The following is a 22,386-nucleotide window of genomic DNA, read 5'->3' as shown; positions in this document are numbered from 1 at the left end:
GATAGGCCAGACCCCAGCAGCAAGCTAACCTTCTGGTCAGAGTGTCTTCCCCCTGGTGGTCAGTGCACATCATAGCGAGCAGTTGAACAGCCTTAGCATATCATTAGCATATTATGTTTTGATTGTTTGAATGGCCAACCAGATGACCAGACACTTAGCATATTAGGCTTTTATTATATAGGATAAGTAAATCACTTAACTGAATTATGTGATCACACTGAGTTATTGAACTTTGAGGAGAGTTGTGGAAAGCCTTGATTTGTGACTTTGGGACTTGTGCTTGGCATCTGAAGTGGGGGTCATCTTGTGGGACTGAGCCATTTAACTTGTGGAATCTGATGCTTAACTCCAGAGAGATAATGTCAGCATTAAATTGAATTGTTGGATATCTGGTTGGTGTTAGAATTAGAGAAATGGTTGCTATAAGAAAAAACCCCATACATTTGGTGTCAAAACCATTGTGAGTAAAAGCTGCTTGATGCTCAATATAAAACTTGTGGAATAAGCCGAAAGCAGTTTGGCTCAGTGGTAGAGCGTCGGTCTGCGGACTGAAAGATCCCGGGTTCGATTCCGGTCAAGGGCATGTACCTTGGTTGCGGGCACATCCCCGGTAGGGGGTGTGCAAGAGGCAGCTGGTCGATGTTTCTCTCTCATCGACGTTTCTAGCTCTCTATCTCTCTCTCTTCCTCTCTGTAAAAAAAATCAATAAAATATATTTAAAACAAAAACCAAAAAACTTGTGGAATAAAATTTGGTGAATCTTTTATAGAAAGAAATAAAGAATCAAAGACTTTCTCAATCTTTTTATATGTTTTAATCTTATTACTGTTATTATCTAGTATTATTAGATACTCATCTGATATTGGTAGCATTTTACAACAGAAGAAAACAGAACCAGTACTGCCTTCTTTATAAATTTAAAGTTAACTTAAAATGAGGTGCTGTAGCTCCATTGAGTTAGAACAATAAACCTGCCTCTCAGCTTCGGTCGGCAGCTAAGTAATTGCGGATTTTTTAAAGAATTTTTTCATGGAACTAAATAACTTTATTCTGTAATGTATTGCCCATTTTGATCAATGACCTTTTGCCATCTTTCAGGCAGCATCATAATCCCACGTTCAAAAAACTTCTGGTTTTTATTAGCAAAAAACTGAATCAGGTACGATTTGACATCATCATCATTATTGAAATTTTTACCATTCAAGGAGTTTTGTAAAGATCGAAACAAAAAGTAATCAGATGGTGCAAGGTCAGGACTATATGGTGGATGTGGCAAAACATCCCAACCAAGCTCCATTAATTTTTGCCGAGTGACCAAAGTTGTGTGTGGCCTTGCATTGTCATGATGGAATACAACACCTTTTCGATTTGTCAATTCGGGCCGCTTTTCTTCAACTGCATTGTTTAATTTCGTTAGTTGTTCAATGTAGACATCAGAATTGATCGTTCGGTTGGGTGGTAAGAGTTCAAAGTAGACAATTCCTTTGTAATCCCACCAAACTGATAACAAAACCTTCTTTTGATGAATATCAGCTTTTGATGTTGTTTGAGTTGGTTCACCTGGCCTGCTCCACGATCTTTTCCGCTTGATATTGTTGTAAACAACCCATTTTTCATCGCCAGTTATCAGTCGTTTTAAAAATGGATCATTTTCATTACGTTTCTTTAGCAAATCGCAGCTGCTAATGCGTTGCGTTAACTGTGATTCTTTCAGTTCGTGAGGAACCCATGTATCGAGTTTTTAAACATAGCCAAGTTGTTTTAAGTGATTTTCAATGCATGTATGTGATACATGAAGCTTCTCTGCAATCTCACGTGTTGTACTGTGACAGTCCGAATTGATTATTGCTTTGATTAGGGCGTCATCAACTTCAACTGGACGACCAGAGCGTTTTTCATCTTTGAGTGAAAAATCACCAGAACGAAATTTGGCAAACCAATTTTGACACTGCCGTTCTTTTAAGGCTTCGTCACCATAAACAGCACATAACTTTTTATGAGCTTGTGATGCGTTTTTCCCTTTGAGGAAATAAAAAAGCAAAATATGACGAAAATGTTCCTTTTGATTTTCCATTTTTTAACGAACGCCAAACGAAAACTACAAAACAGATCAAAAAACTTTTTTTACTGATTAACAGCTGAATAGCCAACTATCAAATAACAAAATGTGTTTTACATTTGTACTACGTCTGCAAACCTAAAAATTCAACTGAAGCCATATATGTGTGAAACCCGCAATTACTTAGTTGCCGACCCAAATACATTGTTACCGCTTGTTTAATTAGTAATGATGCCTGCAAAAAATGATTATTACGGCCCTAACTAGTTTGGCCCAATGGGTAGAGCGTTAGCCTGTGGACTGAAGCGTCCCAGGTTTGATTCTGGTAAAGGGCATGTACCTTGGTTGCAGGCACATCCCCAGTAGAGGGTGTGCAAGAGGCAGCTCATTGATGTTTCTCATCGATGTTTCTAATTCTCTATCCCTCTCCCTTCCTCTCTGTAAAATATCAATAAAATATATTTAAAAAAATAAATAAATGATTATTATGTATGAAATAGAATATACTTTGGAATATAAACAAATAGAATATATATGATAATCCTTCCCAGACCATTAAACTGCCACTAGTGAAAGTATATCTGTATGCATATGTGCCATTTTAGAGAATGAATTCTATGTATTTTTTAAATTTACAGAATAAGAAAGATACAAGTAATTTTATGAGGTTTTTTTATTTCAAATCTTTGTCATGTAATATTTTGTTAAGGTAAAGTAAACAACAATAATAGCAACAAAAATTTCTGAACAACTTTATGTAATTCTTAAGCTAAAAGCAGTTATATTTTAAAACTGTCTGTTTAGTTATATACACATTTAAGAGAATTTCTTAAAATCATGTCCAACTCTGATACTATGTAGACTTATCTTTCCTGCTCTAGGAAGGAACCAAGTTAAATTGGTAGTAACTATTCTTGAGACTAGAGCCAAGTCATATTTTTTGTACTCCTCAACTGACTTGCAACAGTGTTTAGTTAATAAACATTCTTTCCAGGGTTGTTCAGTTGGCTGCTGACTTCACTGATGATAATTTGTGGACAAATAAGGAACTAAACATTGCAGAGGTTTTTGGCTTCTGTTCCACTAAAAACATAGCAGAAAAGGACAAGAAGTTCCTTCTTACTAAATAGGAAAGTCTAGAGAATCAAAAGTATCTTTTGTCAAGCATAATGGGGTGGGGGGAAATACTTGATATATAAAAATTTCTTTAATGATTAAGGTATCACCTGTGTGTGTGGGGGGGGGTATATTATTACATTCTTCAAGTATGATCTATATTTTAAGAAAGTGTCTCTAATTAGCTTTTTATTTGCCTAGAAATATCTTTATATTAAAGGTGATTCCTGAACCAATCATTACCACTTTCTCTCTGACAATGCCAGGGGCAAAAGGAATAATCCAGTGATGATGGGCAAAAGTAATCACCTAGGAACAGGAAATTATCAAAGAAAACCTCTTTTTGCAGTATTTATCTTATTTCTTTTTGAAATGAAAGTTTACTTGTGTGAAAAGGGTGGATTAAAGTTGTATAAATAGCACTCCAACAAGCTCACTAGTCTGAATTTTCTTAAGTTTTAACTTGAGGTCTTGGTCTCCTTTCCTCCCTCCCCTTTTACCTCCTTCATTTCTCCCTTCTTACTCCCCTCTTTCCCTCCTCTTCTTTTTTTCCCCTCTCTGTAATCTGTCCCTTCTCACCCCTTGGTTTATGCAGTGGTTATTAATTATATGATAGGCCCATTTCCCTCCTTTAAACATTTTTTAAATGAGATCTCAAATCTTGTTAGAGTTATCTTTGTGGCAAGGTTCTTAACAGCAAATTTAGTTTTATCAATAGCTCTAGGAATATTTATATTCTGTATTTATTCTTGAGTGAGTAGTTTGTGTATTGGTAGTTTGTGTATTTGAGGAATATGTCATTTCATCTAAGTTGGTGAATTTATTGGTATAAGGTTGTTCATAATATTTTATTATCCTCTTCATATCTTTATGTCATCTCTTATTTTTGATATTGTTAATTTTTGTCTTTTTTTTCCTTAGCAATCTGGCTAGAGAGCTCTTTCTTTATTTTAAGAAAAAATTTCTTGTTTTTCCTTTGTCTTTTTCCCTCTCTGTATATATTTTTCTATTTCATTGATTTATTTTGTTTTTATTTATTTCCTTCTATATGCTTTTGTTTTCATTTGCTCTTTTCTATTTTCATAAAATGAAAGCAGAGGCCATTAATATGAGATCCTTCTTTTCTAATGTAGGCATTTGATGTCAAGAGTTTCCCTTTAGGCATTCATTGTCTTAGTTCTAAGTCACAAATTTTATTATGCTGTTTTATTTTTGTTCAGTTGAAGATACTTAAGCATAATGACTCATTTTTCTTTCCAATCCTTAATGCTTTCCCCTCCTCCCCCCCTTGTGTTTAGTCTTTTGGACAGGTTACTTAGTGCAAGGGTGAGGTGACATAATGATAGTAGAGATACTTGTGTAGTTAGTTCATCATCTCAAAAGAAATGCTTCCAATATTCCATAATTAAAATGGATTTTGATCTGTATCAGATTCCTAGATTGCTAAGAGTTTATGTTATAAATAGTGAATTTTATCACTTTTTTCTTTTTTCTTTTTTTTTGTGGGATATATTTTGGTTGTTTAAATTTCTTTATTTGCCCTCATCCCTCCACCCCTCCCTACGCATGTCACCCCCATCACTTTTTTCTTTATCCTTTGTGATTTGATTTTTCCCAGCTTTATTCTATTAATATGGGAAATCATAGTGATTGATTTTCTAATGTTAAACCCTAGATATTCTTAACTTTGTCCTATAATTTTTGCTGTTGGAATCCTCTCTTGAGACCTCCAGATAAATTCCCTCAAGGTGGAGGACCCAGTGCAGCTCTCTGTGGAATGTGCCTCTGCCTTCCTGCATCCCCTTCCTCCAGGCAGGCTTCCCTTGCCTCTCGCTTTCTCCTGAGCCCCAAGGACCCTTCTTTTGCCTTTGTTACTTGTTTTCTGTGCCCGTTTTTTTTTTTTTTTTTTTTTTTCCCCTATGGCTCACTTCTTTTACTTCTATAAACTTTCTCTTATAGTTTGGGTCTTGGTTTTGAATTCTTTCTTAGCCAGAGCGCAAGCACAGGTCTAACACCTGATGCCGTTTTGCTGCCAACACCTGTACTTATTTTTCAGTTGTGCTATGAAGTTTATTTTTTTCCAGTTCAGTAATTTCATTATGAAATAATATGGTTGTTTTGTGTGCCACAGTTATAGAAATATAGTTTTCAGTTTTCAAATACATAAAGATTTTATTTGTTACTGACACTGACTTATAGCATGAGTGAATAGTGGTCAGAGTACATGTCCTGTACAATTTTAGTCCTTTGAAATTTAATGAGACTTACTATATGGCCCACTTTGTTCAATTTATATATATATATTTATACTTGGACAGAATGTGAGTTCTTTAGTTGTTGGGGCACAGTTCTATATACCTGTTTGGTTCAGTTTACTAATCATGTTTCATAAATCTTTGATTTTTTTGATTTTCACTATTACTAAGAAAAATATATTAATACTTCCCCCTATGATTATGGAATTGTCTATCCTCTTATAGTTCTGTCAACTTTTTTGCTTTATATATTTTGAAGCCATGTTTCTATACACATAAATTATACATTATTTTATTTTGAATTAGTAAATCTTTTATTGTTATGAAGTGTGTTTTTATCTTTAGTAATGTTTTGAGGTATAACTTGTCTTACATTATAATCTGCTTTCATTTGCTAAGTGTTTGCATAGCCAATCTTTTTCCATCTTTTCTTTTCAACCCTTCTATATCCTTTTTTTAAAGAAGTATGTCCTTGAAATTTAGTTGGATTTCTTATAATCTGCCTTCTTTTTTTTTGTTTTCTTTTGTTAATCCTCACCTAAGGATATTTTTCCACTGATTTTTTTTTTTTTTTAGGGAAAGTAGAAGAGAGAGGGAAAGACAGAGAGAAACGTTGATGTAAGAGAAATACATGGATTGGTTGCCTCCTGCACATCTCTGACCAGGGCCTGGGCCAGGAAGGAGCCTGCAAGCAAGGTATGTGCCCTTGACTGGAATTGAACCTGGGACCCTTTGGTCCACAGGTTGACGCTCTGTCCACAGAGCCAAACTGGCTAGGGCAAAACTGCCTTTTTTAGATTTAACTATTTGTTTACATGTTTGAATTACTGATAAATATGTATATTTAAATCTACCACTTTATATTCTTTGTCACATCTGTTCTTCTTTTTGGTTGTTGTCTCTTGTTTTTAATTTTTAATCTTTATTTTTATTCATTTGGAAGTAATGCACTCTGTGTATATTTTATTTATGATTAATCTAGAAATTATGACCAGTATGCATACTTAACAAAATTCATCATTTCCTTTTCCTTCTTCCCTTTCAACCATTACTCTATTATTATAATAGTATAGACTTTCAACTCTCATCTACACACCTTCCAACTTGTCCTTTATTTTGAAATTGGATTCAAAGACTCTATAAAATAGTACTGTTCTTGTTTTATACAGACAATGTTCATTAATTTTACCCAGATATTTACTAATTTTTTTTCTTCATTACTATTTGCATTGCTGATCTTAAAGGTAGGATCATCTTCCTTCTGCCTTAAAAGCACTTCCTTTACAATTTCTCCTAATGCAGATTAATTCTGTCAGTTTTCCTTTGCTCAACAATTTTAATCTCTTTTCTTGAAGAATATATTTGCTGAATATGGAATTTAGGTTGACAGTTATCTTCTTTAAATACCTTTTGGAATATTATTCTGCTGTTAACCAGTTATTGTTGCTATCAAGAGTATACTATAATTGTCAACTCTTGTTCCTTTGAATTTAAATTTTTTTTTCTATGGCTGTTTTAAGTATTTTATTTTAGTTTTAGATTATTTTAAAGTTATATTAACAGGGCAACTTCAATGGGACAGCACTGTTAGCTTTGTGTATTTTGTTTCCTTTTAATTAAATGTATGTTGCCTTTGTTTATTCTTTCATTTTCTTATTTGTTCTTTTTAATAACACATTTATGCTGAATTCTTCAAGCTTCTCTAAATCCTTTATCTCATTTCCATTACTATGTTATTAGTATGGTCTTACACCTTGGCCTTCATTTCTGTGATGTTTTAATTTTTTCTTTTCTCTTTTCGTTCAACTCTAACAATTCATATTTTATTTCCTCTTATTGCTTTACCATATCTTTTCTAAGTATTTATATTTCTACTTTTCAACTGATTATATCTTTAATTTGTGCTTGTACTTTATAGAGAGGATTGCTTAACTTTTTTATATTCATGATAAAATATTTAACCATTTTTATCTATTACATCTATTATATTCATTTTTTTTGTTAAATCAGATTAATTTGCCACTTAAAATAATTCTTTCTTCCTCTTCCTTTTTATATCTTTGTATAGCTTTTGAGTTGATTTTTTTTTTTGTAGTATTATTAATCTTTAAATAAAATGAGTTTCTTAGCCATCAGTAGCTAGGGTTGTGTTCTAGGATAGCAAGATTTTTGCTTTTCACCTTAGGATACTGTTTCTTCTGAGCAGTACTCAAAATGTGAAATCTCTTTTCCCCCACATGACTGCCAGACTGCTTTTGGAAACATGGCTTCTTTCCATATCCCTGCCCATTCATGTCTTTGTGCCTTTGTTTATGCTGTATTCCCTTACCTGATTACTTCCCTTTCTATCACTATTCACTCTTAACTCATTCTTCAAGGCCAGCTCTTTCAAGATAGCTTCTTTTATTATTCCTGTACCCCAATCACTTCTCCTTCTCTTAACTCCTTTAACCTTTCGTTGAAGTTCTCATTTTGTGCATAAAAGATTGTTAGTTTTCTGCCAACTATAGTTCCAAATATTACATAATTAAAATTATAATAACTATTGTAACATGAATTTGAGGGTGTAACAATGTGCCATTTACTCTTCTATATAAAGTCCTGGCTGGGTAGCTTAGTTGGTTAGAGTATTGTCCCTGCTCACCAAGGTTGAGGGTTCGAGTCCTTGTCAGGGCACATAGGAGAAACAACCAGTGAAGGCATAAACAAATAGAACAACATCTCAGTGTTTCTCTCTCTCTCTCTCTCTCTCTCTCTCTCTCTCTCTTTCTCTCTCTCTCTCTCTCTTTTCCTCCCTCCGTCTCTCCATCCCTCCCTCCCTCCCTTTTTGTCTAAAATCAGTCAAAATAAATTTTTTTTAATGGATGAAACCCTATATAAAAATTAATTTGTTTAATTCTCATACCTACTTCCTAGGGTAAGTATTGTTGTTATCCCCATTTAATAAACAAGAATGATTAAGTATTTTTTCTAAGACCTTATAAGATAGCAAGTAGCAGAGCTAAGATTTGAATCCATACTTTTTACTACTATGCTTTACTATCCTAGTAATATTTACAGATTCAATTTCCCCATTATTATTGTACTATAAATGCCTTAATGCATATTTTTCTTCAGAATTGGAACAAACTGCTGAAATACATTATATTTTAAATCTTTTACCTAGCCATTATTACTCTTGAATTATAAAAAAAGTTCTTATGCTCTGTACATTTTTACCTATAAATGAATTTTTAATTTTTAAAAATGTAATCTGTGTTTTGATGAGAAATCAGGCAGCAGTACTATAATCTCTGCTCTTTTTGGAGGGGATCTTAGGTGAGGTTATTTTTTTCTTTTGGTAAAAGCTTCTTTCCTAATTTTCATTTTTTGTCATGTACTTTTTAAGATAGTTAGTATACACTATTGGAGACAAGAATAGCTTGTGCTTAGTTTGGACTATATGAAATATGTTTATCCTATATAATAAAAGCCTAATATGTTAAATGTCCAGTCATCTGTTCAACCAATCAAAGTGTAATATGCTAAGACTGCTCAGCCGCTCATTATGACGTACACTGACCACCAGGGGGCAGATGCTCAGACCAGTAAGATAGCTTGCTGCCGGGGTCTGGCCTATTGTAGCCAAACATGCCCTGGAACCCTCCTGCAGTCCTTCCCCGGCTGGTCAACCTCCAGCATCCCTCCCCGGCCCTGATCATGCACTGGTGGGGTCCCTCGGCCTGGCCTGTGCCCTCTCGCAATCTGGGACCCCTTGGGGGATGTCAGAGTACTGGTTTTGGCCCGATCCCACAGGCCAGGCCGAGGGACCCCATTGGTGCATGAATTTGTGCACAGGGCCTCTAGTTTATAATAACCATAAGGGGAAAATGAGGTTGTTTTGGACTGGAGCCTTTAAATAGTTTGAAAATTGTTAGCAACTAGGTCTTAGTGTGCTTTCTGCAAAGTTATATTTCTATTTATTTTTTACAATTTTATTTTTCTGATTTCCTACTTTAGATTTTATCAAAAATAGATATATAGAAATATTAGCAACTGCCTGGCTTCCTCTTTAAAAATAGCATTTTTAAAATGTAGATTGTTCACAGGCATATTTAAATGCCTCACTGTTTCACTTGTTTTTGAGATTTTCAAAATAGTGTAATGGGTGTTGCCATATTTTTATAGATGAGAATGTCATTGTTTCAGTAGAAAGCCTAAATTTTTTTGCTGAATTATATAGAATATCAAAACAAAATGCCTTTCAAGAATTAGAAATATAGAGAACATGGTAATATTATTGGGATAGACATGTGAACTTCTCATTTGTTTTTAGATATTGAATGGAAGTTCTTGAACATTAAAACAAGGTACTGAAAGCAATGTATTTTAAAAAAAATCTTTACCCTGCTTTAATGTTTGAAGCATTTTTGATTGCTTCAAAAAATCTCAACTTTATGACTTTGATTTCCAAAACTCAAATTTTTTCTATTAAAAAATAAAGTTTCTTTAGCATGTCTCATATAGTTTTGAAACAAAATTTACTATTTACCAAAGCCTTAATAAACATTTATATTACTCTTTTTTTCAAACGTAAAATGGCGACTAAATGTAAGCTGCTCCAGATTTGGTCTGGGCTATTTATTGGTAACCAAGTTTCCCTGGGAAAAGGCAATAATGTGTTTTTAAATGAGAATCATCTTTATCATGTTTCTCTGAAAGGTGCACTATTCTTTTCTTTTTTTTTAATCTCTATATTATTTTTTTATTTGCAATGATTGGATGATATATAATATTATAAAATGAAAACGTCAGAAAGGTAATAATGAGTGGGATATTTGTAACATAAAGAGAGGTGAGAGGGCTATAATTTGTTTATTTTTCCTCCCAATTGATTTTAGAGAGAGAGGAAGGGAAAGGGAAGGGTGAGAGAGAGAGAGAGAGAGAGAAGCATTGATCTGTGCCTCCCATACCCCTCCCGATTGGCCAGGGATTGAACCATAACCTGGCTATGTGCCCTGACTGGGAACTAAATGTGTGACCACTCAGCTCAGAGGACAATGCTCCAATCAACTGAGCCACACAAGGCCAGGGCTGTATTTGCTTACATGTCTTATGTGAAGCCATGATTTCTCCAAAAGAAGAGGTGTTTCATTTTGTTGTGTTTCGTTGTTGTTGTTGTTGTTGTTTTGGTAGAATAGCTAGCTTTACAAATTGGCCATAGATATGGAACACTTCCAACTAACAAGAATGTTTCTGTTAGTAAGTAGTCTGGAGTAATGGCAAACCAATGTTCCAGAGAAGAATCAAAAAGTAAACTTTAGCCACAGTAGCCAGTGTCTTAAGAAAGAGAGATTGCATTTTTTCCTTTAAATGTAAGTGATATTAGTTTTATTATTAGTTTTATTATTCTTTTATAATATTGAATTTGTTTAATATCATAGTAGAATGATCTGACATGGTGAGTTTTTTCCCCCTAAGTCTTGTGTATGTTTTTTTTTTATTTTACCATGTCTATTATTAATAGCATTTCATGTTAGATTTCAATTTAAAAACTAGTCTATTATATGTGTGTTAGTCTGTTATATATGTGTGTATGTGTATTCACATGCTATCTATGAAGAGTTGAAAAGGTTTTGGACTTGGACTGGGGCTTTATACTGTTTTCTTTTGGGTTATTGGGCATATTATTTAACTTCTCTAAACCTTGATTTTCTAATCTTTGCAATAATTAATGACCATTGCATAGGTTTAAGTAGAAAATGAGTAAACCTTTGTGGTGTCTTCCACACAGTAGATACTCAATAAAAGCAATTTCTTCTTTTAAGGTCTTCTTAAAAGTTATTTCCAGATTTGATAGTGCCATCCTATATAATAAAAGGGTTATAAGCAAATAAGACCCTAACTGTGGAAAAACTGGGAATTACTGGTCACTGTGACGTGCACTAACCACCAGGGGGCAGATGCTCAATGCAGGAGCTGATATCTAGTGGTCAGTGCACTTCCACAGAGGGAGTGCCGCTCAGCCAGAATTTGGCTCATGGCTGTCCAGCACAGGGGACTAGGCCTAAACTGTTAGTTGGACATACCCTGAGAGCTCCCGGACTGCGGGAGGGTGCAGGCCTGGCAGAGGAGTCCCCCTCCCCCAAGTGCATGAATTTTTGTGTACTGTGCCTCTAGTATTGAAATAGTTTTCTTCAAGTTTTCTAATCGTCTGCACAGAAGAGTAAGAGATAGCAAAGAAAATTGTGTGACTTTAGACTAGTGAAGACAAAAGGAATTTGTTAGGGAAAAGGAGGCAAATTAAGAAGTTCTCAAAACAATTTTTAAAAAATGTTTGCATGACTGTTTTGTGTGGACTGGTATGACTTGTCAGAGTGCCATTAGGTACTAGAAATGTGCTTTATTGAAAGGAGAATTTTTATGAGTAGATTGTTTAAGGAACTTAGTAACATTAAGATGACTTGAAGGAAATGATAACCATATGGCTAGGAAAGTTTCTCACCTTCTGCCTTTTTTTTAATTCTAAGCATTTAATATACTGAGCATTTATGATTATACACTATTAACTATCATTATTTAGAAGAAGATTAACTTTATTGACCTATAGTAAAATCATAATTTCTAATATTTTCTGTTTGGGGTACTTAATATAAATTTTATAGGTAATATCTTCTGCATTCCTGATTGTAAATCCTTCCGGCATATTTAAGCTTATACTTTATCCTTGTTAAAACAAGCTAATTTCCCCTGGCTGGGTGGTTTGGTTGGAGTGTCGTCCCATGTACCAAAAGGTTTGTTCCATTCTGGTCAGGGCACATAACTAGGTTGTGAGTTTAATCTCCTGTCAGGCTGTGTACCAGAAGCAACCAATTAAATGTTTCTCCCTCTCCTTCCCTCCTTTTTCCTCCCTCTTCTGTCCTCTCCCTCACCCTTCCTCTCTAAAAACGCAATAAAAACATATCTTTTGGTGAGGATTAAAACAATCAATCAGAAAAGCTAATGTCAATGTACAAAGCAATGCTTATAGAAACATAGCTGTGTCTAGTGAGCTGGCAGGGATAGGCATTTCAGGGATTACAAAAGATATGAAATGACTTATATTGGTAATAACTATGTTACAAAGTTTTCCTAAGGTTCAGAAAATAGTTCCATATATCTGGTTGTTTTGTGGCTTTTCTTCTGGTAATTATAGTGTTTGATACAAAAAATTGGGGTAACATAAAAGTACAAAGAAGAAATCCCCAAATAAAAAATCACCTTAATCTTGTCAGACAAAATCACTTTAAAATTTTTTATGTATGTCATTGTTAAATTTTTGTCATCAGTGAGTTTGTGTGTATCTTTAAGAAATTATAAAAATTATATAATGTTTCAGAGTTTGCTTTTTTTTTTTTTTTACTTTGAAAATTACTGACAGCATTTTCTTAAGAAAGTTGTCTTTGATAGGAGACAAATAGAATGACGATCTTGATGGGAAGAGTATTTGTAGGCTTTTTAAGTATTAAGAGTGAGGCTGAGATTGGTTGAAAAAGCAATTAGAGAATTGAATTTTTCCTGCAGTGTCCAGAATGGCTTAAGATCAGGGATAGGGTCCTTCATCTGATGAGAACTGTTTCTTTGATAACTCCTTTTGGAGTATTAGCAGAAATTTCCCCAGTTGGGTTATGATTTCTCTCCGAGAGTGGTCATAGAATGTATAAGGGGGGAAAAGGTGATAAAGACATTTCTAAGATGAGCATAAGGTAGAACCAGCCAGATACACATAGTTTCAATAAATATATTGGTTCTAACAATGATAAAGTTCTAACATGCCTGCATTTGGAAGGATCTTCCGGCTCTATCCAACTCTTAAACACCATTTTTTTTTCCAAATAAAGAACTTAATTGACTTATTTAAAGCTGTGTAACTATAGGGGAAACAAGTAATATGGTAATTGGTTATTTTTTTTAATAGAATTTTATTGATTTCACAGAGGAAGGTAGAGGGAAAGAGATAGAAACATTGACAATGAGAGAGAATCATTGATTGGCTACCTCCTGCACATCCCCCACTGGGGATAAAGTCTGCAACTCAGGCATATGCTCTTGACTGGAATTGAACCTGGGACCCTTCAGTCCGCAGGTTGATGCTATATCCACTGAGCCAAACCAGCCAGGGTGTAATTGGTTACTTTTAAATAATGTGAAATTTATTACTTTTATACATTTTGCTTTATATTTTTCATGTATGCAATTTGCTTATCTCCTTCAGTTTTGCTACTCATTTCTATATATTCCCATCTTTTACGTTCTCTCTCTCTCCTCTTCAGTAGCTATTATGTAGACTTAATGTATATTTTAAAATCATTTTCTTTATTGAATAATTTTATCTTCTCTGTTTAAAAGGAGTATTTAATTTTTTTTCTTTTTTTATTATTGACACTATTACAGATGTCCCCAGTTTTCCCTACTTTGTCCCCCTCCATCCACCCTCACCCTCACCTTCCCTCTGGCCATCATCACACTATTGTCTGTGTACTGTTGTCTATTTCCATGGCTTATGCATATATGTTCTTTGGCTAATCCCTTCACCTTCTTCCATCCAGTTCCCCTTCCTGGATGAAATATAGTATTTAATTCATATATGCTTTTCTCAAAACTGAAAAAATTTGATTACTATGTTTACTTTCCATATAGTTGTAAATTTACAATTTATATTTTTACTATAATCTTATCTTTACTATTATTAAGAGCTCCACAACGCTTTATCTGAGAAAAAAAAAGGATTACCAATCTTGTAATGAGGGGAGAGTATTGGTTAAAATAGGTTCAGTGGGACAAGAATTATCAGAAAAGCCCATGGTGAGTAAATTATATTATAGGAACTTTCTCACTGAAATAAGTTGTGAATCTATTTATTCCTCTTACTTTGACAACATATAAATGCTAATTTATTAGTACTAATTTTAAAAGGAGGAAAGAATAGTAGAACTTTCTTTTTTAAGGAATTTTGAAAAGCCCAGGAGGCAAAGAAAAATAAAAAATTGAGTGTATATATGGAAGTTTCCATTAAAGCCATCTGAAAAGACTTGAAGTGTTGTAGTGTGGTTATAATTCAGCTTCATGATTAGCCAGAAAAAGAGATTAGGGAGGTTTCTGTGTATTACACCGTCCCTGGCGAGTATACAAATCATGGAGAACAGACAGTTTTACTTGTAAATTCTTTGGAAAAGTATTTGCTTTCAGTGACTAAGCAAAAGGGACAATCTTTATTCAGATTGAAATCAGAGTCAAATGAAAGAATTTATCGTATAGGTAACTTTATAAATTATAATCTATTTGGTCTCCTATAAAAGAAAACTATAGTTTAAAAAGTAAGGAACTGTTATTATCTATTCTAACCTCTAGTTTATACTAATAAAAGCCTATGTGGTTGTCACACCCTCACACTGTGATGCCCTCACACCTTAGCAAGCCATCACCAGGAGGCTTCGTGTGCAGCAGGCACACATGGGTGTGGCGGGCTGTGTGGGTGGCAAGGCGAACGCAAATGGGTGGGGACTTGACGTTGAGTGCGCAGCATGGAGGTGGGTCCTGGCGACTCCATGCTGGGTGGAGGCGGACCCCTGGCTCCAGCCTACCTTTTTGGGGCAATCTATCGAGGAGCCCCAAGTGGGTGGGCGGGGCCTACCTCTTTGGGGAGATAAATCGTGGGGTTCCCGCACTGTGAGAGGGCACAGGCCAGGCTGGGGAAACCCCCCTTCTTCTCCCCAACCCCCAAGTTAATGAATTTCATGCACCATGCCTTTAGTATCACATAACAAGAAGTCCATAGGTAGTTTCATTGTTGATAGATTCAATGATCCAGTTTCTTTATCTCTGTCTGCTTTGTTGTTATCATAGAACTGACTTAATTTTCATATCTTTACAGATTGCTGTAGTAATTGTGTACATTGCATACAGATATGAAAATTTTTAAAAGAATAGAAGATTTTTCTTCTCTGTATGTCTGTTTAGAAGTAGGGCATATTTCCTAGCAGTCCCCTCAAAAAATCCTCGTGGTTCAATAGCCAATATTGTGTTCCATATCTTTCTTAATCTTTGTTGAGAGGCCTGGGATTAGGGATAATTATTTAGGGATAGGATATATGTATGTGAGGAGTTCAACCTCCATGACCTTTATAGTAACTAGTGTAACATTTCCTCTTAAGAAGTAAATTAAGAATTTATTGGCCTGTGATCTAGGTTAAAAGATGTGCTTTCTCTTCAATTTCTTAATGTTTCCATTTCCCCATCTGTAAAATGGAGATGATAATGCCTCCTTGTTCATAAGGTTGTTTTTAGATTAAATCAAATTTTTAAGATAGCACGGATTCTAATGTTAGTAAGTATTCAATAAACATATTAATAACTATTACTGGTACTTTGATCTCTATGTAGTTTTATACTTAACGAAAACTATAAAAGTGGAATTTTCACTTTCGTGGATTAGTGTTTTGTTTTTTTTTGTTTTGTTTTTTTCTTGAAGATATAAGGGCCTATTTGTCAACCAATACTTTTTATATTTGAGGTAGCATGACAACTGCAGTGATGTATTTTATGAACATGCTATTGTATTAATGATATATTAATAATTTCCCTGATTGTAGGCTTCTACATTTTTGTCTTTTTTGCTGTAATAAAAAGTTTAAGCTGGTTAAGTCATAATTCTCTCTCATTCTCTGCTATTTGCAGATGGATTGTTCAATCAGTACATCAGTCAACAGGAATACAAGCCACGATGGAGTCAGATCATTCCCAAAAGCACCAAAGGTTAGCCCTATCTTCTGGTGTGGGTGCTTTTGCTGTAATGTCTTGATTTCATTTTTTCCCCCGGGTAGCTCAAATTTCAAAGTGCTCTGTTAATGAAAAGCAGGTTTTAAAACAAGACAGTGGGGGCTTGTCCTGGGGGTGGGAGTGGCCGGGGAAACATGTAATACTTTAAACAATAAAAAAAGAAATTAATTAAAACAAAACAAAACCATAAAACAAGACGTAGGTTCCTTAAGTAGGGGGCAGACTTAGTTTATTATGTTAAACTAGAGGCCTGATGCACAAATTCGTGCACCAGTGGAGTCCCTTGGCCTGGCCTGTGGGATGCAGGAGGTTGGCCAGCCAAGAAGGGACCGCCTATCTCTCTCACTCAGTTCCAATCAGCCAGACCACAGCAGCAAGCTCACCTACTGGTCAGAGCATCTGTCCCCTGGTGGACAGTGCACGTCATAGCGAGCGATTAAGTAGCCTTAGCATATCATTAGCATATTACACTTTGGTTGAGTGACAGACTGGATGACCAGAAATTAGCATATTCGGGTTTTATCATATAGAATTTTTCTTTTAAACCTTTTTGTTTTACAGCTATAACAGGAGATTGGACAGTTTTTACATAGAATACCATCATAAATTACTTTTATAAAGACACTAAAATTATAGGCCATTGTGTTGTAATGCCAAACATGTTTCTGAAAAACCTTAAGTTCTGTAAAATTGCTCACTAAAGCTAATAGGGCTTATGAGAAAAATAGAAATGGGCATACCATTCTAGATCTATGGAACTTTATGACCAGATACTAATAAAAATGAGAGTAGTAATCCTAATAAAAATAAATAATATTAATATAGTTAAATCTTTTCAGGCACTTATATTGAGCATCAAAATGAGTTTGGAGCCTTAAATTCTGTGCTCATGCTTTCTCCTTATAACTGTAGAACATAGAGAACATTTATTTCTAATAAACACTATTTTAATCAAACTTGAAATCTTGATTCAGGGTGTAGTCTTCTTCTTTAACCTATTTTTTCAGGTGGAGGAAATTTTTGTCACCCCATCTGCACTCATTACTCTGCCAGATGGTTAATATAATAGAAAATGCAGCAATTCTCTAATGCAACTACCGTGTTTCCCCGAAAATAAGACATCCTCCGAAAATAAGACCTACTTACAGGTTTCCTTCTGAGTGAAATATAAGGCATTCCCCCGAAAATAAGTTCCCCCTAGGCTAAACATGAGAGATTTGGTCCACTGATTCTGAAAGAAAAGGAGTCACAAGAAATTCACCAGGAAATTCAGGAATTGGATTGTTATGATGATGATCCAGAAGATGATGACATGATTGTCATTGAATAAATGAGTAAATTCTTGATACTGTAGAATTCACAGTTTGTCTGGTTTGTGTAGCCAACTACCGTACTACCGTACCGTATACAGGTAATAAATTTCCTTTATTTTCATTTAACAATAAATGTGTACCATATTCTTTTTCGTGGAAAAATAAGACATCCCCTGAAAATAACACCTAGCGCATCTTTGGGAGCAAAAATTAATATAAGATACTGTCTTATTTTCGGGGAAACAGGATACTATTTGTGTCCAGTTGATGTTGCTCAATGGCTGAGTGTCAGCCTATGAACCAGGAGGTTTTCATTTGATTCCTGGTCAGGGCACATGCTCGGGTTGGAGGCTCGATCCCCATTAGGGGGTGTGCAGGAGGCAGCCAATCAGTGGTTCTCTCTCATCTTTCATGTTTCTATCTCTCCTCCCTTCTCTGAAATCAATAAATATATATTTTTTTTTAAAAGAAGGAAGGCAGTTCTATAGATATTCAGCTTTTTCCTATGATCATCGTATATTGACTGTTTAGGTCTTCTCTTTAATTGTGAGAAAACTTTCTTCTGAAAGTGTTAAACATTAATATACTGGAGAAAACTGCTATAAGCACCCATAATTTCTGTATTATAGGAATATCAATTCTCCTATTTTTATCAGTCATATATGAGGTAATTTTATTCAAAGAAGCAGATTTATAGCAAACATTTTAATTGCGTATTTGAAAACTAATAGATTAAATATATAAAGTACAAACATAAAATAAATTTATTTCAATGTTTTCTTAATCTCTTGCAAGAGGCATTACTAACTGGGTGAAAAAAGAAGAAAAGGAAAAGCTTCAATGATAATGAACTGCAAAGTCTAACTATTAGAAAGGAGAAAGAATTTTCAGAGACCTTTTGAATGATTAGCTTTTGAGTACAGTAGTAATGAAAAACTTCAGTTTTGCATCTTATTTTTTATATAAGAACTGACTTTTTTGGTCAGTGTAAGTTAGAATTTATTTTGTTTTTCCATATACAGAAATAAAAGGTTAAACAGGGTAGAGTTTAGTTCTGTCTCATGTAAAAAAAAAAAAAATGCCCAAAGGTAGTAAATGCATTTTTTAAATTTACTTAATTCATTAATTTTTTTAATTTATTTTTTATTGTTTAAAGTATTACATATGTCTCCTTCTTTGGCCACATTCTTTCTTTAATTTTCTTCATTGATTAAGGCATTGCATCCTTACCCCCTTACTTTTGCACCCCCCCCCCCCATCTCCACTCATGCCCACACACACACACACACACACACACACACACCCCGTGTCTGTGTCCATTGATTAATTAGGCTTATATGCATACATAGAAGTCCTTTGGTTGATCTCTCCCCTTACCCCCACCCTCCCTCACCCTCCCCTACCTTCCCTCTGAGGTTTGACGGTCTGATCGATGCTTCTCTGTCTCTGGATCTGTTTTTGTTCATCAGTTTATGCTGTTCATTATATTCCACAAAAGAGTGAGACCATGTGATATTTATCTTTCTCTGACTGACTTATTTCGCTTAGTATAATGCTCTCCAGGTCCATCCATGCTGTTGCAAATGACATTTTAGTTTTTTCATAGTATCCCTGTGAAATTAGTAAAAAGTTACATGTTTCCTATTTTACATAGGCAGAAGCTAATACAACGAAAGCTATTAGCCAAAGTAATATATTTTCATTAATATGACAGTTATAAAGAAAACTTTGGGTTCTCTGGTTTATATGTCAAGTAAGATATTAGAACCCTGTAACTTATTGAACCATTGCAATGAAGTTATATCTTCATTTATATAAAATTTTGTATAAAGTAAGATTAGATATAAATTTAGGAATGGTTTTGTCCTACAGCAGTTTTAAAAGTTTCACTGACTATATTTAAACATACCTACCTATTAAGCTTTGTAATGGAAATAACAATAAAAGGAAAGCAAATCTTAATTTTCTCAGTCAGTGCTCATATAAAATAGGTGGTCTTTATATGGAAACTATTTTCTGAAATACTGGCACAAAGTTAACACAATAAGAAAATTATCAAGGAAGTAAAACTTGATAAAATCTTAATTTTCAGTAGCTAGTTTTGTGAACTTCAAAAATTGCGCATTCTACTTATAAGCTATGCCTGGATTATAGACCTGATATCTAATTCTGTAATTGTTTCCCACTTCACTTTGTCACTTCAGTAGTTTAGAGTTTTCTTGTCTGATGTTTTTGTAGAATATCCTATATTATTGCTTTTTTATGACATTGGTCATAAATATATTGAAATAGCTTCCAATTGCAATAATAGCCAGAAAGCAATTGGAAAAAAGAGCAAGATAATTATTATAAACACTAGGGGCCCATTGCAGGAATTTGTGCATCTTGAAAGGAACTGTGGGCCACAAGGCTGCAGTGGGCACAAGGGTGGGTCTCGGCCCATCCTCCACACTCTCATCTGGCCCCTCCTGCCATGGCCTCTGGACCCCTGTCTGCTGGAAGCCCCGTTCCCTGCAACAGCCCCACTGGCACCCTTTGACAGCTTGGAGCCTTTGGGGCTGGCACCAGCAGTGGATGTGAAATGGCGGCTGGTGCCCAGATCTCCCCTCAGGAGCAGGGGGAGTTGGAAAAGCCCCAGGAGCGATCAGGCAAGTAGCTGCTGCTTGCACCCACTGACGGCACTGAGCACCGAGTGATCAGGACCAGCACTGGGCACCGGCAGCGGGTGCGAGTGGCTGCTCTGGTGCTGGAAATGAGTGCAAGCAGGGCTGGCACCGGCAGCAGGTGCAAGTGCCGGGCAGGACCGTGGCACATAGGAGCAAGGATTTTCAGTAACCAACAGAGGCTTCCCTGATGACAGCAATCAGCACCCAGCCTTAGTCTGGTGCCCCCGCTTACCTTCTCCACCATCCCGCCGTGCTGACACCAACAATATTCCCTGTGTGCCCCTAGTGGTCAGCACACTTCACAGCCATTGGTTGTTCAGTTGTTCTGCCATTTGGTCTATTTGCATATTAGTCTTTTATTATATAGGATAGCTATGTATCATATTATTTCTTTTGAGTCTTTTTACTTACTATTAAAAGAATAAATGTGTTTTATTTTCACTAGTCCCATGGTCGGCAAACTGCAGCTCGTGAGCCACATGTGGGTCTTTGGTCCCTTGAGTATGGCTCTTCCACAAAATACCATGGCATGGGCAAGTCTATTTTGAAGAAGTGGTGTTAGAAGAAATTTAAGTTTAAAAAATTTGGCTCTCAAAAGAAATTTCAATCGTATTGTTGATATTTGGCTCTGTTGACTAATTTGTTTGCCAACCACTGCACTAGTCATTACAAGCTTATGAATAAAGTTACTTTGGGTTTGCGGTTGTTCTGTGCTTTTCCTTTAAAATAAAATATTATTTCTACTTCAGGTGATGGAGAAGATAACCGACCAGGAATGAGAGGGGGCCATCAGATGGTTATTGATGTTCAAACAGGTGAGAGATACTTGCAAAGGAAAGCAAATTTTAAATTAAATTTATGCATTTTTAAATATCAGGTAAACATGAATTTATTTTTCATTCATTCCAAAGGTTAAATGTTAATCCCCATAACAAAGTAGCAAAGAAAATAGGCATTAGCCACAGGCATAAGCTAAACTAGGTAGTGACTCATGAGAGGAGAAGCTGCTAAACAATATGAAATTAAATAACCTAAAAGAAATGTAATGTGTAGCCCTTTATAGCTGTGTGTGTGTGCGGGGGGAGGGTGTATTTGTATTTGATTTTCATAGTAAATTTTGATATATTTCTGGATTTTCAGTGCATTTATATTTTAATGTCATACTATGGGAATTATAGCAATGAAGGAGACACAAGATATAGTTTAGAGGGAGAAACTATCTCCCTCTAAATTAGTCTTGTTGGACTAATTAAGTGTTGTTGGATCCATTAATTGCTAAACACTGTTCACAAGTCTCTGAATCATTTGCTTTATTCTGTTTTGCCGTCTTTTAAATTTTCTATAATTCGGTATGGAAAATTTTTCTATAAGTGAGGACAGCTTAAATACCATTATATTTAGAAGTTAATACTAAAATTATAATACCGTAGGTTTCAAAATACCATCTTGAAAAGCAAATAATGCCAAAATTTTAGTTTAATTTGACTTATCTGATTTTAAAATACTTTACTACATAGAGTGCTAATATTAATTCAATCATAGTACTTTAGGAATAGTTATTTTTTTGACATAAAATAATTATGTTTTCCTAATTTTAGAAAGTAAGGAAAGGCATCCTATCTAACAAAAGAGTAATATGCAAATTAACCACTCTGCTGCACCCACAAGCCACACTCATTAGCCAGTCAAGAGCGAATATGCAGATAAACCCAACCAAGATGGCTATGGCCACAGAGAGCAGGAGGGAGGCTTGGGTTTCCCCAGCAATGGAGGAAGCCAAGCTTTCCGCCTGCCCTTGCCAGCCTAGGCTACAAAGTTTCAATGACAGAAGATACATATATCAATACAGAAATGGCCACAGCCACAGAGCTGGAAAGAGCAAGAGGCTAGGATTACCCCCAACAATGGAGGAAGCCAAGCTTTTTGCACACCCGGTCTGGCTCAGGCCTCCACTTAAAGCTACAAAGTTTCAATTATAGAAGGTAAATAAATTCCAACAGAAATGGTGGCCACAGAGCAAGCAGAAGGCTTGGCTCTGCTCCAGGCTACAAAGTTTAGGTAAACTTTGTAGAAGTTAAATAAACCCAAGATACCAGGGCCTCTGCTTGGCTAGCTGGTGGGTGTGGCCGGCCTGCAAATCACCATAGGCCCCTCAACCCAAGCTGCCCCACGCCCCGAGG

The 22,386-nt window shown here is 35.3% G+C and overlaps 1 protein-coding gene across 7 annotated transcripts in view; it reads left to right on the top strand.

Annotated features, from left to right (window-relative positions):
• Positions 1–22,386, top strand: part of MKLN1 (muskelin 1) — a 311,818-nt gene that overhangs the window by 208,158 nt on the left and 81,274 nt on the right. For all 7 annotated transcript variants that reach the window (XM_084897002.1, XM_084897001.1, XM_084896999.1 and 4 more), the window contains 2 exons: positions 16,126–16,203; positions 20,956–21,021. In XM_084897002.1, coding sequence (XP_084753128.1) covers positions 16,126–16,203; positions 20,956–21,021 — 144 coding nt within the window. The remainder of the gene's footprint in view (positions 1–16,125; positions 16,204–20,955; positions 21,022–22,386) is intronic.

Source organism: Pipistrellus hanaki, assembly GCF_964339955.1.
Source record: "Pipistrellus hanaki genome assembly, chromosome: 10".
Lineage (NCBI taxonomy): Eukaryota > Metazoa > Chordata > Mammalia > Chiroptera > Vespertilionidae > Pipistrellus > Pipistrellus hanaki.
This window is presented reverse-complemented; position numbering and strand designations above follow the sequence as displayed.